Below are 17,915 nucleotides of genomic sequence, written 5' to 3' on the forward strand. Positions count from 1 at the left end.
AATAAAAAACAAAAATTAGTAATTTTAATGAAAATTAATGTGCTCTTCTGAACAGAAAATATAAGAAATCAGTTAAAATTAGGAGTACATAAAAACCAGAAAAGCTTAAAATATACAATAATAATAAAAAATTTATATTTAAATTTGAGGCCTTTGCGAATCAATAATTAAATTCGGACATATGAAGCGTTAAGGGTACATATGAAGTGCCAATTTGCAAACATAATAGGAATGTGAAGAAAAATACAAAGGTTAAGATTTCTAAAATTTAAGGCAGTTACCGCTGGAAAATTAATAAAAGATTATCTCTTATCAAAAACTCTTTCTTACCTAGGTCATTCACCCTTATCAGATAACAGACTGCATATTGTACCCCGCAATCCCTGAGCATTTTCACTTGCGGGATTGCTCCATGCTTCGCCTCCTGTTGTATTAAACCCGTCGTTTCATATTACTATCATTTTTCCATTTCTTTTTATGCTTAATTTTAGAATGTGTCTTTAAGTCATTATAAAATTATTTTTGTTGTATCTGAAAGCATAGAAATGCCTGAAAATAAGAGACTTTCAGAAAAATGCAGACTGCCGTACTTGACAGTGTATAAAGACACACTTTTTCCTTTGAAAATAGGTCTGAAAAGCGGAGTGCGTCTTATATACGTAGATACTCAGTTTTTGATTACCTTGATCTCTAGAAATTTTCTCTATTCGGATTTATGCGGTTGTTTTTCTTGTTTCCTTGCGGAGTGCGGGAATATTACAGTTACGTAAAGTTCAGTGAATGCGCATGCGCTGTCATCGACAATCACAGCTGGGTTCGTTTAAATTTTCCAGGTTTTGTGAACTATGTTTGAGTGTGTGATTTTTACTATTCATTGTTCTTAAATTGGTTGGCCAGTTATGGCTCAAAAACAACGTCGGTATTACTATAACATAGCATACAAGCTATGTGTGATTGCGTATGCTAAAGAACATAGAAGCATTTCGCATTTGAGAGGCTGCAGAGAGGCATTTCGGGCCATCCCCAGCTGAGAAAATGATAAGAACTTGGTGGCATCAGGAAGAGGATCTAAAAAAGCAACTCACAGTAAACATAACCTACGAAGGGGAACTGCATAATGGCCTGAACTTGAGGCACAGCTGAATACTTGTATTTTAGACCACAGAAAAGAGGAACCTTTTTGTCTACAAAAATGATTATTCATCAAGCGAAAGCGATAGCGACTGATAGAGAGATTGCCGATTTTACTGCATCAACATCATGGTGTTCAAGATTCATGAAGAGGAACCAGCGATCTATGCGGACTAAAACAAGAATATCGCATAAAATGCCAGGCAAATATGACGAAAAACTTATTGAATTTCATCGATTCGTCATTAATGCTCGACAGCGAGAAAATTTTGAACTTTCGTCAATAGGAAAATGGACGCAGTTCCTCTGACTTTTAATGTGCTCTCAAATGAAACTGTACATTCCGAAGGTACAGATCGTGTTACTGTTCAAACTTCAACGCACGAAAAAACTCACTGCACGGTTGTTTTATCCTGCCGTTATGATAGGATGAAATTGCCCCCACTATTGATTTCTAAAAGGAAGACATTACCCAAAGAAAAATTACCTAAACTAGTGTTTATACATGTTCATGCAAAAGGCTGGATGGATGGAGGAGGAATGAAGTTATGGATAGATAAAATTTGGTCGAGGTGCCCTGGTGGACTGTTGAAGAAACCTGCCCTACTAGTATTTGATCAGTTTCGTTCTCACAGAGGAGAAGATATTAAAAATAAACTCAAAGAACTGAAAACTCGGTTAGCTATAACTCCTTTAGATATCTGCATTAATAAACCATTTAAGGGATTTATGAAGGAGAAGTGGAACAGTAAGATGCAGTCTTCAAATTTTGAGGTTACACCATCAGGAAGAAGGAAGAGGCTAGCATTTCGCAAGTTTGTTAATCGGTCAAAGCTTCATGGGATGCTGTGAAAACAGAGACAGTGGTTAAATCGTTGAAGAAGTGTGTCCTTAGTAATGCACTGGATGGTACAGAGGGCAATTTGTTGTATGAGGTGTGTGTGTGTGTGTGTGATTACGGCAAAGCCTCGAGGGCTATCTGCCTAAGGGGAGGGATGCCTTCGTGGAGGACTTTCTAAGGGAAACTGGCTCGTATACACGTTACACATGGGGAAAACCACGAAAACGCCCATGCAGCCAGCCCGTTCGCGGGATTCGAATGTTGTATGAGGACTCAGATGATGATTTAGAAGAGGTTTCAATTGACTCGTCATTTAGCTCTGGAAATGAGCGTCTGGGTTTTGACGAAGAAGATTAAAAGGTGTTTCCCAGATCGATGGGGTATTTGCAGAAAGTATTACTTTGAATTTGTATTACTTAATATTTAAAATATTGTAAATTCATTATAACGATCAGTAATAAAGTTTTATCTTTCAAAATGTGTATAAAAAATGGGTGGGTCTTATATTCTGGTGCGTCTTATACGTCGGCAAATACGGTAATTATTATTAAAAAGAGAGAGTAAAAACAAGTACATTAAAAATAGATCAATATCCAGCAACTGTTTAGAACTAATTAATAAAGGTATTTTATCGCTTTGCTAGATAAGAATATTTTATCAGTTGATTTGCTGAAATATTACAGAGACAAATAATTCTAGAATTATTACTACTTCAGAGAATACACATTGCATGTTTATGAATAGATGTAATCTCGCCTTGATGAAAAAATATGAATGTATAATTTCATTCTGATCGTGTAAGAAACATAATTCATACAGAATACATTTTAATACTTAATCATGTTATCGTAAAAATTTTTCATCTTACTTTCTTGTTGTATATTAGATAGATAATATTAGTATATTCTTTTATTTTAAATGAGAGTATTTTGCAATAAGTTCGATTGTTTCACGTCATAAAATGTATTTTTCATTTGTAGCGATTGCAAAATTCACGGAAGCAGAATAGTGACCTTACTTCGAACGTATATGAACGCTTGAAATGCTAAACAATGAAAATATGACCTTTGGAAACCCAAAAATTAAATGTACAACTAATATGTGTAAGAAAAATTGATTTAGAATAAATAGCACGTTTCAATTACATTACTTAGAAAATCGATCAAATAATCTTACTTTATTTTGTCATTAGAGGAGGAATAAAATTTGGTAACATATTTACCAAAATTTATTCCCCATATTGGAGAATATATTGCAGGACATATATAGCGTGACTATAATATGTTGGAGAATTTTTATTCTGCTAGCCTATGTTTTTGTCCAAACAAATTTATTAAACAATATATTTAATGTCAGAAATGAGCAAGAAAAGATTATAAGAAAATATCTCGTTATCTATCGTGTATACTATCTAGTTTAAATGCTAATGGGCGGATCGAATCCGGGCGAGGAAATAGCTAATTTTCGTTTTAGTACTCCAAAAAAGTAAGAGTTTTTACAATGCTAGATTATTATGATTCATGTCAGCAAGACACACAGTTTCGAATATTTTTTCCACAATATTTTTACGCATCAATACATAAATACGTAGCATGCATTTTATGTTATCTTCACCAATTCTCTCGTTTTTAATTTCTTATCTAATCAACTGATTGTTATAAAACATTTAAGATCGGGGATTTTCCCTTTCGCTATCAAGAAAGTCCATTTTAGAACGTTGAAATCTGTTAATGAACTCTTCCAAGGTTTATGGGATTTAAGACCTATCAAAGGGTAATGTGCACTAAACTGTAATACTCGCTAAATGAGTTTTGACCTATTTACATTGCTTTAGAGAAATTCCAAAGAAATAGTGTTTATGATGCTATTAATTACACGTACAAATGATTCCTTTATTTAATTCTGTGTGCAAAATAGAAATAGCATGATGTCAGTTTTAATATAAAAATTCGATATTTCGTCTCCAGCATTTCCACCGTCACATAAAATGCTGAAAAAGACAAATGTAACGCAATAGTTTGAGCCCTTTAAAATCAGAAGTGCATGACTTGTATATCTAATGGTCATCTAATCTGATAGCATTATAACGTTACATTGGTAACTGAACACACTCCTTTCGTTTTAGTGGATCCCGATGAGGTACAGGATGAGATCATCGATCCTAATCCTAGCTTTCGCTGCAAAAGCAATCATGGGAGATTTACTCACGATGAGTATTGCTATTGGTACTATCACTGCCACGACAAGAAAGCTTCTATCCGCCAGTGTAGAAAAGGAAAGTATTATGACACCAGGAGGAAGAAGTGCTACGATGCCAAAGATGTCTCATGTGAAGGACGACGAAAGCCAGATGGTAATAATAAAGAACTTGTTTAAACTGAAAACTTATTATAACCTAATATCATTAACAATGTCGCAGTTAACTTCCTTTATTATATTTTAAAAACATTTAAGTCCTTAGAGGAGGGCTAAAATCGTTTTTCTTCATAGGCTAAAGTTGCTTGGGCAATATTTGATGAAAATTCAGATTTGATTTCATGCTTATCTAGATTAATACTGCCCTAATAAAAAATAAAATATTGTATTTTTGTGACTGATTCAACTACATTGTAGGTGTTTGATTCAATTATTTTGCTTTCTACAAATAAAGGCAAAATTAATTGTTTAAAATGCACATCGTGCAATGGAAATTTATCAAATATTGCGACTTTTAGTTCGACTCTGAGAATAAAACCAGTACACTTGGTAAAACGTTTTTATATTACTGAACTAAAGATTGTTACGAAATGTCAAGGCGCGGTGAGATGGCTTCCCCGCAAAGCAGTTTTAGGGTTGCCATAAAATGGCAAGGGAAGGCAGGGTTGTCACATTTGGAAAGAAATCGCCCATTTGGCGACCTAATTGGCGATATACCATGGACGGTTAGAGAACATTCTGGAACGAATTCTTACCGGTTTAACCCAAAATGTTCTCGAACACAAGCCCAAAGCTGTATAAACCATGCCGGTCCGCAGTCAGTTAGTGTGTCTCTCATCGAGAGTGAGTGTGTCTTGTCTAGGGAGTCAATCCCTGCGGAGTCGATCGAGTTGACAGCCGGGCAGCGAGTGCTGAGTGGGTCGTCGAGTGCACCGAAGGAGTGTGTTAGCGTATCGCAGTTAGTGCATCGAGAGAGCGTGTTGAGCTCTGGGAACGACTGAACCGAAGAGTCGGGAGCTGTGCTCGTGTGTCGTCGAGTGCATCGCGGGTTGTAGCGCGGAGAGTCTCGAGAGTACGTGGAGTTCCGAGAACGACCAAGCAGAGTCGGGAGCTGTACTCCGGAAAGCAGAGTCGGGTGCTTTGCAGGAAGCTTGTCTCCACCGTTATTGCCTGACAGTGTGAAGGCTGTGTCGCTGATTGTTCCAGCGTGTTTATAGTAGTTCATAAACGAGTAAAACGTGTTTGGGAGCTGTCCTGACAATACTGACTAATAAAGTGTGTTTCGATACTTCATCAAGTGTCGTCGTTATTCACTCCAAATCTACGAACCCCGTACGAACGTGAAGAAAGAAAATAACGTAACAACTGGTGTCCGAAGAAAAAAAAAGTAACAATATTATCATCTATCTTCTTCTTCTTTTTTCACATACAAGTAATATTTTTTCCTTTCACAAATGACAAGTATATTTAAGCAGATATTTGTAAATTATTTAACTCCAGGTATACATAGTTATTACTCATCCTGTTACAGTAGTTATTCTAATTCACGGTGAATGTAAAGTTTTGGAAACAAATGCTCAAACGTCCTTTTTTCGTAAAAGCGTTTTCGCACTTTTTTTTTAAATTGATGATGATAATTTTCTTGCCAGTTACCAATCTGGCATAAATTTATAGTCTGTTTTGCTGTTAATGTTTGCTATTTCAGCAGTGTCTGACAGAAAAGAATCTGGTAACAATAAGCCAGAAAACGTGTTCTTTTTAAATATTGAAGATCGATTTCATTCTAAGATGCAGGTAGATATCGCAAATTCAGTCTGAAATTTATGCTTACATCATTGAGAATGTTCAGGGTATATCTTTAGGTAAATTATATAAATATTATATAAAGGTAAATGGCATCAAACTTCAGTAAATGCAACATTGAAACTGCCAACAACCTGCTGCAAAGTTTCAGTGTTTCCATTACAGTTGCCAATAACGTGATGCAATAGCTCAGGGTTTTCCCTGTACCTGACAATAACGTTACGCAATAGCCCATTGCAGCTGCCAATAATGTATAACAATAGCTAAGTTCTTTCATTCTTCTGTCCATTTCCAGGGCATTATATCCTTTGTTTGTCGCAGTCCGAAAACGACAGTGGTTAAAATGTTTTTCATGCAGACTTAAGGGGGAAAACCAAAAGGTTACTGAAACATCTGAAGAAAGACACCATGGGTATATGTTATTGGTTACAGCCGAAAACATAGCGGAGGAAAACCTCGCAGAGAAAAAGAACGCAAGGCGAAAACGTCGTGTTTCAAAACATCGTGGGAAAAAAGAAAGCAAAGAGAAAACATCGCAGTTCTAAAACATTGTGGGAAAAAAGAAAGCAAAGAGAAAACATCGCAGTTCTAAAACATCGTGGTACAAAATATCGTGATAGAAAATTAAGCGGTTCAAAAACTTCGCAGTTTAAAAACATCGTCGTCGAAACTATCGCGATAAGAAATAAAGTACCTACAAATCATCGCATGACGATAACATCGCACACAAGCGTTTTTCCAATTCCATGCTGACATATTATGTAACTGACTTTCGTTATAACTAACAAGTAGACATCCAAAATATTGATTGCACGCTATATATGAAAATGTTAACGTCACTTTAAGAATAAATGGAAACAAAACAATACTCGTAATTTTCACTAAAACAATATCAAATTAACAAATGTTAAAGAAAATAATTTGATAATTAACTAAGCACTTTTTAGAGATAAACTCATGCAGTTATTTATCTTCCTTTTTCTAAGTATTTTTAGACTGTATTTTTCATAAAAATGTATCAGTAAAATGTTATAAAAAGGGTTAATTTACTAATGAAATTTGCTAATTAACTAAGTAAATTTAAAATTATGGTAAGTTCTATAAGCAGCATTTATTTTCTTCTCCTTTTCGATTTTTTAATGCTTAAGTTTCCTTCTCAATTTTCAGCAACATTTTATTAGTTCATTCAAAAATATGAAATATAGAAGTAAAATAATCCCTTTTTCATTATTGTGCTCTACAATCTTTATACGAACATGCATTTACAACTTTTAAAACCTGAAAACGCATGTGTGCGATGTTATCGTGATGCGATGATTTGTAGGTACTTTATTTTTTACCACGATTATTTGTAAACTGTGAAACTTTTGAACCGATTTATTTTCGACCACGGTGTTTTAGAACAGCGATGTTTTCTCTTTGCTTTCTTTTCTCCCACGAAGTTTTGCTCCACGATGTTTTTGCCTTGTGTTATTTTCTCCGCGATGTTTTCGGCGAACACCATTTCATTTAATTAATGATACTGAATTTTTGGAAATGGACTGAGAATGGCCTTATCTAAAGCAGTTCTTAATATCCGTTGATTACGATGCCAGGCACAATGTGTGTTCAAGTTCTGCAAAGCAGAATAATAAATTGCTAGCCGAAGCTTAGAGCAAGGCCGACTGATGGCCCCAAAAATTTAATTACTTCTTCGCATTTAAAAGTTCCCTATACCTCGTATCTTCAAGATAAGACATTCAAAACAAAACATGGCATTAAATATATTTCTAAGAATGAAATCGATAGCAAATGTTCGCTTTCGGATGCCTAATTTTGTAAATCTCCTGAAAGTGCACCAAATTTTAAGTAAGAACATTATTAATTTTTTTTCAAAATTACTCTATATTTACAACATTGCTAATTTCGCTTCGACAATCGTATGAGTTAACAGTGTTGTAATGTTTAAACTTTGAATTACTCATTATATCGAAGGTAAAATTTATCAGCGTTCCCTTTTCCCCAGCATTACAACAATGCTACAGTTATTATTATTTTTCTTCTTGCATTTTCCATATTATAATAATTCCTAAACTTCACTTTGTGTTACATAATTTAGAAAAGGCGCAGTATAACAAAACATTCTATTTTTCAGACATGGACGTGACAACGGAGTTTATTACAATTGAAGGTAAATAAATTTTCTAATTCCCAAATGTTAGCACTAATGTGCCACGAAAAGTTATGTTGTCAGTTAATAAAATCGATATATAAATTACGCTGATATTAATTTGTGGGGATATGTACATTCTGTGTTATTTTTTTAAAACAGTATCTACAACAGAGACACCGGAATTTCAATGCCCAAGAAAAGAGGGAAAATTTGCTCATGAAAGAGACTGCGGAAAATTCTACGACTGTAAGCGTGGAGAGTACAAAATTCACAAATGTCCTAAAAATAAACTTTTCGACGAGGAAAGACGCAGTTGCGAGGACGATGATCATGTTTCATGTGGACAAAGAATTCATCCAGATAGTTAGTATTCTTATTTACATTTATTTACAGATATATAAATGTCCGTGCCGTGATTATTAGCCACTTAACTTAGAAAGTCCTCCATGAAGGCAGCAGCCATCACCTCTTGATAACCCTCGTGGGATTTGCCATATTGAAGTAGCTTATTCTAACCTAAATTCACATACTAGAAACTCCTGAATAATTTATGTCTTCTTATCCGCTATAGTTTTTTTCCTAAAATTATTAGAAACGTTTTAGCAGAATTTTCTTCCTCCTGAAAAAGGGGGATCCGTTTTTGATCGCCCTCGATGTACATTAACCTTCATTAAAAATTTAAGGTTACATTTTTAACTAATTTTTAACTTCTCATATGTTACGAATAATTTAAATATAACACAACGCAGTATGCAAATAATTATGTTAATAAATTACGGTTTTATAAGATTATGTCTAAGCTCACTGTGGCTTTATCTGCTTAGGTGAGATGCCTTTCAACATCACTTTCTAAGGAAGCGTAGCTCCTGCGCACGGTACATATGGGAAAACCATGTTAATATGCATTCAGCAGTCCTCTTCGTCGTGATATGAACTCAGGTCTAACTACCGGTGTTTATCGATCTCATCTGCTTGGCCAATAATGGACTAATTGATCAGTACAATATGTAAATCAAAATTATAACTTAAATTAGATATAGCATCTTAATTCTTCATCTTAATATGGGCATTTTCTTATCTGTTTTAAAAATTCCAATTCATTTATAACTTTTTTTGTACTGCGTCTAGATTAATTCATATGAGATGACGTAGCTAATTCAGAATTCAAAATTTCCTGAACCGAAACCTTTCTCTTAATAAGCTGCCATATTGGAAAACAGCGCTCTTTCTTTCCCGTCTTCGGCCTACCTGGAGTGCCCCTATTCTGCTCGCTTCTTATTGAAAGCAATGTCAAAAATGTAAGTATTCTGGAACAAGTACGATTAATGTGCGAAGTATCTGTGGCCACAAATATCTATTGAAAAAAAATTAATATTTAATCTGCCTCGGCTGCCCGGTTTGCTGTTTATTATGGATCAATATATACACTCATCAATTTTTCTACATCATTACACACATTAATATGTACACTGTAGAGCCAAAACATTGTGACTACCTACTCAAAAATGCGTTACCCGATCTTTGGTCTGCAGAACAGCTGGAGCTCGCTTTGACATGAATACCACACATTCTTGGTAGATTACTGGAGACATGTGTACCAAATGGTGGTGTTTGAACTCTGAGCTGCGACTCCATGACATCCTAACTGAGCTCTATCGAGATAAGTTCCGGCGAGTTAGTTGGCCAGGACAATTATTGAAATTCATCCTCATGCTCCTCTAACCACTCCAATGCAATTCGAGTCTTGTGACATAGGGCGCTGTCTTGCTTGAAGATTCCATTTCCAGTTGAGAAGACAGACGCCATGCAAAGGTGAAACTGATCAGCAATAATGTTCAGATAGTCCGCAGCAGTTCTACCATAAATAAGGGTCCCAAAGTCGCCCATGAGAACGTCCCCCAAAGCATGATATCGCTACCACCAGCCTGTGTATAACCTGCTCTACAAGGGGGAGCAACTATTTGCCTGAAAGACGGCGTACCCTAACATGGCCATCGATATGATGAAGGAGGAATTCCATCATCATACATCCAACCAGGCTACTATCTTCCACTTATCCATAGTAGGCGTAATTGACAATGACTCTTAGCAAACAAAGGCACACGAGTGGGACATCTGCTGCACAGTCCCATATTCATCAACGCCTGCTAAACCGTGTATTTCGCACCACCTGCACTTGGACCTGCATTGTATTGGGCTGTCAGCTGAGCCGCTGTCTGGCACCGATTTTGCTGTACGAACAGGGAGAATCTCCAACGTACTTTGATGACGCGTGGACGTCAGACACCCTGCATCTACTGATGGTTTCATCGTCATTTAATCAGTTTGCATACATACTAACAACGGTAGATCGTGAACAACATACCAGTTGTGCATTTTCGGATAGTGAGTCTGCAGCCATTACAATTTGCCCTCTTTCAAAATAGCTAAGGTCAGCAACCTTTCCCATCACTCGCAAAAGTAAACGCAAGAATGATTCTCTACATTCTCCAGTAGCAGTTAAATACCATTCTTACTTAATAATGTGATCTTTACGTCATTCAGACGAGTTCATTGAAAAATGTGCGGATTGTCATGATGTTTTGGTTCGTCAGTATGTGTGTATATATATATATTGAGAGAGAGATTCATAGATAGTAATAATTTTTTTATCATTTTTGTGCTTTAATATACTTTTAATATATTTTCGATACTGAAATCAAATTTTGATTCAATTCAGAGAAGTCTGGATTTTCCTGAAATTTTGTGCACATAAATATTTGCGTTGAAAATACAGTGTTTTACAGAAACATTTTTCAAATTGGTGTGCATTTTTTTTTAATGTAGAAGTGATTTTTTACAGACTGCTCATTTGCTCATTGTTTAGTGTTGAAACATTAATATTCTGAAGGTTCAAAGACTTAACGGGGAGGAGCAGCTAAAATTGGAGTATCTGTTAGCGAAGATCCGCCTGTGTTTACTCACACAACAGGAACTCTAAAATGAAAAGGAAAAAAAATCTTCATGTCTTATTGGTTGCACATGCAGATGATTCGTATTGTAGTTTTGACAAGAAAGTGTAAATAACGGCATTTCCATTTAAATGTTCGTGATCTCATCTTCAATGCTGCAACTTCACTTCTTGTAACAACAAATTTCAATTCTTGCCCAGAATGTAAATAACTGAGAATGTAATGCAGTAATTTGAGTTTTTTAGATCAGAAGTTCACTATTAAGGTTCAAAAGTGACATTCTACAATAAAACATCATTACCTCGATACACTGATAACTAAACGTAAGTGTTATTAACTCCTAGTTTCTTTCCAGTGGATCCTGATGAACCGCAGGATGAGATCATTGACCCTATTCCTAACTTCCGCTGCAAACACAATCACGGAAGGTTTACTCACGAAGAATATTGCCATTGGTATTACCACTGCCATGATAATAAAGCTTCTATTCGCCAGTGTAAAAATGGGAAGTATTATAACAGCAAACGAAAGAAATGCTACGATCCCAAAGATGTCTCATGTGAAGGACGACGAAAGCCAGATGGTAATAATTTAGAACTTTTTTAACCTGCTATTAAAATCTGATATCACTAACAATGTCGCAATTAGTTATAACTTCCTTCATTATATTTTTAAAAACATTTTAGTCCTTGGATAAGAATTAAAGCCTTCTTTCTTAACAGTTTAACGTTGCTTGTGCAATATTTGATGAGAATCCAGATCTGATTTCATTTTTGTCTAGAATATGAGTGCCCTGATAGAAAATAAAATATTGTACTTTTGTGATTGATTCAATTGTATTGTAGGTGTTTCCTTCAATTATTTTGCGTTCTACAAATAAAGTTAATTAAGGCAATATTAATTCTTTAAATTGCATAACGTCCATTGTAAATTTATCTCTACAAATAAAGTTAATTAAGGCAATATTAATTCTTTAAATTGCATAAAGTCTATTGTAAATTTATCAATACTGAGAATATTAATATAGAAGTCCAACAACAAAAATCGTTTAGCTCATATAGAGTAAAAACGATACTTTTAGTAAAACGTTTTTTCCTTACTGAACTGAAAATTATCATCTTCATCTTGCTCTTTGTTCGCATACGAGTATTATTTTTATTCTTTCAGAAATTATAGGTATATCTGATCATATCTTTGTTAACTATTTAAGTGCAACCATACATAGAAATGATATATAATGTACAGTCATTGGCATAAAGTGATAATCTGCTTCGCAATTAATAACCGCAATTGCAGCAGTTTTTGATAGAAAGAACTCTGCCATCCGCAAGTCAACAATCTCGCTCTTTTGGAATAGTCGTCCTCTGCACATTTCATTCTAAGATGCAGTCAAACATCGCAAATTCCGTCTGAAATTTATGCTCACGTCATTGGGAATGTCGTAGGTACATCTTCATGTGAATGGCATCGAAAATGCAGTAAATGCAATATTGAAACCGCAACCAACCTGATGCAACAGCTTAATGTTCCCGTTAGAACTGCCAATAACGTGATGCAATAGAGTGTCTCACAAAAATGATCGGGCACACCAATATTTTTACTTTTTGAAGTAATAGGAGAAAACCTTTGCAGTAAACTAATAAAAAATATTTTCCCTTTGAATGCATATTTTCTTAACTATCTCTTTGTACTGAAGAAATTTGGAAAAACGAAATGGTAAATTTAAAAAAAAAATAGCGTTTTAGACAAAAATGAAAGAAAAAGATACCACGAAATTAATCGGACATTTTCATAATTTCTAATTAAAATCATTTGCAATAAATAGAAAACTTAATTTTGTGGAATCAATTTGCATAAAGAAGCCCGGCAAAACTTTAAAAAATTGCTTGCTTTTATAATTCGAATTTTCCTTTTAGAAAACATTCGTTATTTTAATGTTTTCTTGCAATGGCTCGGTCACAAAAGGAAACATCGTTAAAAACCAGAAGATTAGTTATTGATCTGTATCAAAAGAAAGGGAAACCTATTAGAAAAATTGCCTATTTAAAAATTTTATTTAAGTGATTCTACAGTTTTTGATATAATTAAGCGTTAAAAGATACAGAATCGTATTCAAAACAAAAGAAAACCTGAAAGACCATCTAAGTTATCTCATGGAATGAAACGCTTTATTCTAAGGAATATTAAAAAGAATCCAAGACTGAGTACTTCTTAAACTTGTTGAGGAACTTCGTGAATTATATGGAATATGTGTAAGTCCGAAAAAAAGTCGAAAACTTCGCCTCGCTTTCGCAAAATCGATGAAACAAAAGACACCCGACTACTGGAAAAAAGTGTTGTTTGCTGATGAAAGCAAATGTAACATCTTTCGGCCCAGACGGACGAATGTTGGTGTGGAGAAAACCAAGAGACAAGTTTTGGAAGCAAAACCTAGTACCAAGTGTTAAACATGCCGGAGGAGGAGTTATGTATTGGCATCTATGGCACATTCCAGTCTTGGTAATATAAGGTCTTGGTAGATGGTTGTACAGATGGTATAATGGATCAGTATAAATACCTTGACATTTACAATTATTAAGTATAATTACCTTGACATCTTCAAGTGAAAATTGGCATCGTCAGCACAAAAGCTTAATATACAAATTAGTTTTAAATTCCACTAGGACAATGATCCAAAGCATACTGCGCACAGTGTCAGACTCTGCCTGTTATGCAAGTGTCCAGAAGTAATTAAGGCGCCACCCGAATCGCCAGATCTTAAGCTTATTGACCACATTTGGTAGGAACTAAAATCGAAAATTCGAAAACAGAGCATGTCTTCGCGGTAGCAACTGAAAACAGTGATTCAAGAGGAGTGGCATAAAATAAGTCCAGAAATAACAAGAAAAAACTTGTGGAGTCAATACCCAAAAGATTAAATGAAGTGAACAAGTGTAAAGATTATCCTACAAAATATTAAGTAGCAAAAGCAATGTAAGTTTTGGTCATTTTTAGCTGTTACTAAAAGCGTCCGATTATTTTTGTGAGAATATTTTTCCCTCATTAAACAAACGATATTCATTTTTGATTTTAATTTTCATCTTTTCGAAAATGTAGTTAGTATAAAAAATGTTGAACTTACATATAATTAAAATAAAAGCCTTTCTTTTTGTTTTAATTTATTTTAGTTTTTATGTGCATTAAAGAATACAAAAAATCAAAGTGCCCGATCACTTTTGTGAGCCACTGTAACTCAATGTTTCCATTATAATAGTAAATAACAGGATGCATCGCAACTGCCAATGTGTGGCAATAGCTCAGCGCATTCATCCTTCTGTCCATTTCCAATTATATTACACTCATGTCCATAAATTAAGGAAAATGCAATATCAGGCTAAGGAAGAGTTAGAAACAAAACAAATTTGACTTATTTGTAAAGCTTATTTATTAAACAAAAAGTAAAGAGCAAAAAAAATATGCTATATGTTTGATATTATTAAAAAAAATAACGATTTTTTTCTCCCAGGAGCAAATTACAAAAAAAAAAACCTATTTACAAAAAACCAATATTACATGGTTGGTATGATTGTTAATACATTGTATGTCTCCCAGATGATGCAATACAGTCCGTACAACGCCTAGGCAGGCTGAGTATCAAATTATCGATCTGATCTTGGGGGATATTTCACCACTCAAAAAGCAATGCTTTCCAAAGTTCCGGTAGACATGTAGGAGGAGGTTGACTGGCTGCAACTCGTTGTCCAAGCATGTTCCACCCATGCTTTACTGGATTCAAGTCCGGTGAGAATGCTGGCCAGTCCGTACGGGTGATATCTTCCGATTGAAGGCATTCGCTTACGATGTTTGCACGGTGAGGACGGGCGTTGTCATCCATAAAAACAAATTGTGCGCCCATGGCGTCCCGAAACAAACGTACATGTTGTTCCAGATAGATTTGGCTTGTCATGGTTCCAATTTGAACGTGCAGGTCAGTTCTGGAACCCAGAATAATTCCACCCCAAACAAGCACTACTGCACCACCGTAACGGTGTCGTTCAATGATGTTTTCTTGGTGGTAACGGGTACCTGGAGCTCTCCATATGAAAGTTCGGCGAGAATCAGACCGCAAGCTAAACCTGGACTCGTCGCAAAATATCACACAAGCACACTGTTGCGGTGTCCACAATGCATGCTCTCTACTCCAGGCAGTAAGTGGAACGCATCTGACAGGTCCACGAGCATATAGACCAATCTGCCCTAAGCGTCTGTACACGGTCTGCCTTGAAATTGTCGTAACAGTGACTGAAGACAGCTGACGAGACAGGTCTGAGGCTGTGCTCCGCCTGTTTCTTTTGGCAGTAACTCCCAAATACCGGTCCTCATTCGGCGTTGTAATTTGGTGCGACCTGTGCTGTAACGTCTGCTCACCATCATCTTGGAATCGTTTCCAAAGCCTGGAAATGACACTCTGGGCAATTCCAAGTTCGTCTGATACTTCCAGTTGGGTACGCCCACATTCCAGACGGCCGATAATTCTACCACGTAAAAAATCCTCCAAATGCGTCTTTTGTGTCATAACTATTCGGTTGTTACACTGAAATTCTTATAAAGCGCCTGCGAACAATTTTACTTCTTTGCCTGTATTCCTTATATATATCACTCTCTTACACTCTCGTCATTGTGACGTACCATCGGTGTCATCTGGTTACTTCCTGAAATTTGCGTATGTTTCTTGAAGATATGTGTAGTGATTTTACAGGTGATATATTAATTTTAGAGTTCGATTTCCGCGTGACTCCGAATTATCCTTAATTTATGGACATGAGTGTATTTGATGCAATCTAAACACAGCAGTGGTTAAATTGTTTTTGATGCTAACTTCAGTCAGAGAACCAAAAGGTTACTGAATTGTCTAAAGAAGGGCTCCATGGATATATTCCATTTAACGATGATCAATTTTTAGAACTGCGGAATGGATTTAGGCCGACGTATCATTTCTAGTAAAATAGGGACTGTAAATGTGAAAAATGAAGATTAAAATATTCGTTGACTGCAATGCAAGCACAGTGCAAAGGAGCAAGGAGAATGCAAAGGAGAATAATAAATTGCAAGCCGAAGCTTAGAAGAAGGACGATACGAAGTGGTAGATACGAAAGTTAATTATTTGGTTAGCATTTGAAAGTTATCTATACCTCGTTTCTAGAAATTATCACATTTAAAAAAAGTCTCTGGCGTGAAATCTATTTCTAAGGCTGAGATCGATGGCCCATTTTCGTTTTTTTTTGGAGGGGTTATTTTGCAAATCACCTAATGGTATACACCTAATAAAAACAGCGCATTTTTAATTTTTTTTTCAAAAATTTTTTTATATTTACGACAATGCTAATTTCTATTCCACATTCGTATTGGGTAACTGTTGTAATGTTTAAACTTTGAATTGCTCAACATATCACAGGTAAAATTTACTAGCATTTCCTTTTCCACTACATTGCAATCATGTTACATGCATTATTTTTATTTTGCATAATAATTTCTAAACTTCTCTTTGTGTCATATAATTTAGAAAAAATATAGTATAAAAAAAAGTCCTTTTTTTTTCAGACGTGGATATGACAACGGAGTTTATTACGACTGAAGGTAAATTCAATTTTCCAATTTCCAAATGTAATCATTAATGTGACACACAAAGTTATATTGCCAATCATAGAATCAATGTATAAATTATGCTGATTTTAGTTCTTTTTAATACATTCCGTGTTATTTTTTCAAAACAGTATCTACAACAGACACACCGGAATTTCAGTGCCCTAGAAAAGAGGGGAAATTTGCTCATGAAAGAGACTGCGGAAAATTCTATGACTGTAAGCGTGGAGAATACAAAATTCACAAATGTCCTAAAAATAAACTTTTCGACGAGGAAAGACGCAGTTGCGAGGACGATGATCATGTTTCATGTGGAAAAAGAATTCATCCAGATAGTCAGTATTCTTATTTACATATTTTTACAGATATATAAATGTCCGTGTCGTGAACACTATTCCTTTTACCTTAGAAAGTCCTATATGAAGACAACCTTCCTCGCTTAGCTAAATAGCCCTCGTGGGATTTGCCATATCTAAGTAGCCTAACTTAACCTAAATGCACATGCTAGAAAATTCTGAATAATATTTGCCTTCTCATATGCTACAGTTTTTTCCTAAAATTGTTATCAAACCATCAATTTTGAATTCCAGAATGAATCAAAATTTGAAAATCTTATGATTACAACATAAATTACTAAACTGACGGGTCAAATGCAACCAATGGTATGTTTATTTAAATGATAGTTCAAATGCAGCCGGTGATTACATTTTATTGAAAAGGATAAATAATCTTTTTCATTAAAATATATTTATTCTCATAATATTAAACTGTTTGCTCCTAATATTAATATTTTTATATTAGTTTGCTCTCTTCTCTAAGGAACGGTATTCAAAAGAATTCAAATGAAAAATTTTAAATATTTAAAAGCGTTCTTTTTAAACATCAATAAAAGAAACTGAAAACAAACACTTTTCTTTCATCAATTGTATCTACAGCACTAATAATTTAAAAAGGATTTTCGCCTGAATTATTGTAACAGTTTAGTTAGCATAATGATTGATTTGAGGAAAGCTAAAGAAATATCCATTCGGAAATTTACTGACATTCGCTTAAAAGAGTGTTTGTAAAAAATGAGCTTAGAATATGATGGCATTATTTGAATAAAAACTTAATTTCTGCAATCAAACTGGAAGAGAAACACGGCAGTGTATAATTTAAAAATTGACAAAATAAAAGCAATTAATTAATCTGCCATAAATTTTGAATTAAAGGCGATCAG

General features: G+C 34.9%; 1 protein-coding gene across 2 annotated transcripts in view; it reads left to right on the forward strand.

Annotated features, from left to right (window-relative positions):
• Window positions 1-17,915, forward strand: part of LOC118200626 (uncharacterized) — a 165,326-nt gene that overhangs the window by 99,851 nt on the left and 47,560 nt on the right. For both annotated transcript variants that reach the window (XM_085824249.1, XM_085824250.1), the window contains exons 12-17: window positions 4,098-4,325; window positions 8,106-8,141; window positions 8,283-8,486; window positions 11,430-11,657; window positions 16,655-16,690; window positions 16,828-17,031. In XM_085824249.1, coding sequence (XP_085680375.1) covers window positions 4,098-4,325; window positions 8,106-8,141; window positions 8,283-8,486; window positions 11,430-11,657; window positions 16,655-16,690; window positions 16,828-17,031 — 936 coding nt within the window. The remainder of the gene's footprint in view (window positions 1-4,097; window positions 4,326-8,105; window positions 8,142-8,282; window positions 8,487-11,429; window positions 11,658-16,654; window positions 16,691-16,827; window positions 17,032-17,915) is intronic.

Source organism: Stegodyphus dumicola, chromosome 9, assembly GCF_044657685.1.
Source record: "Stegodyphus dumicola isolate Sdum_Otavi_A_Nest chromosome 9, ASM4465768v1".
NCBI lineage: Eukaryota > Metazoa > Arthropoda > Arachnida > Araneae > Eresidae > Stegodyphus > Stegodyphus dumicola.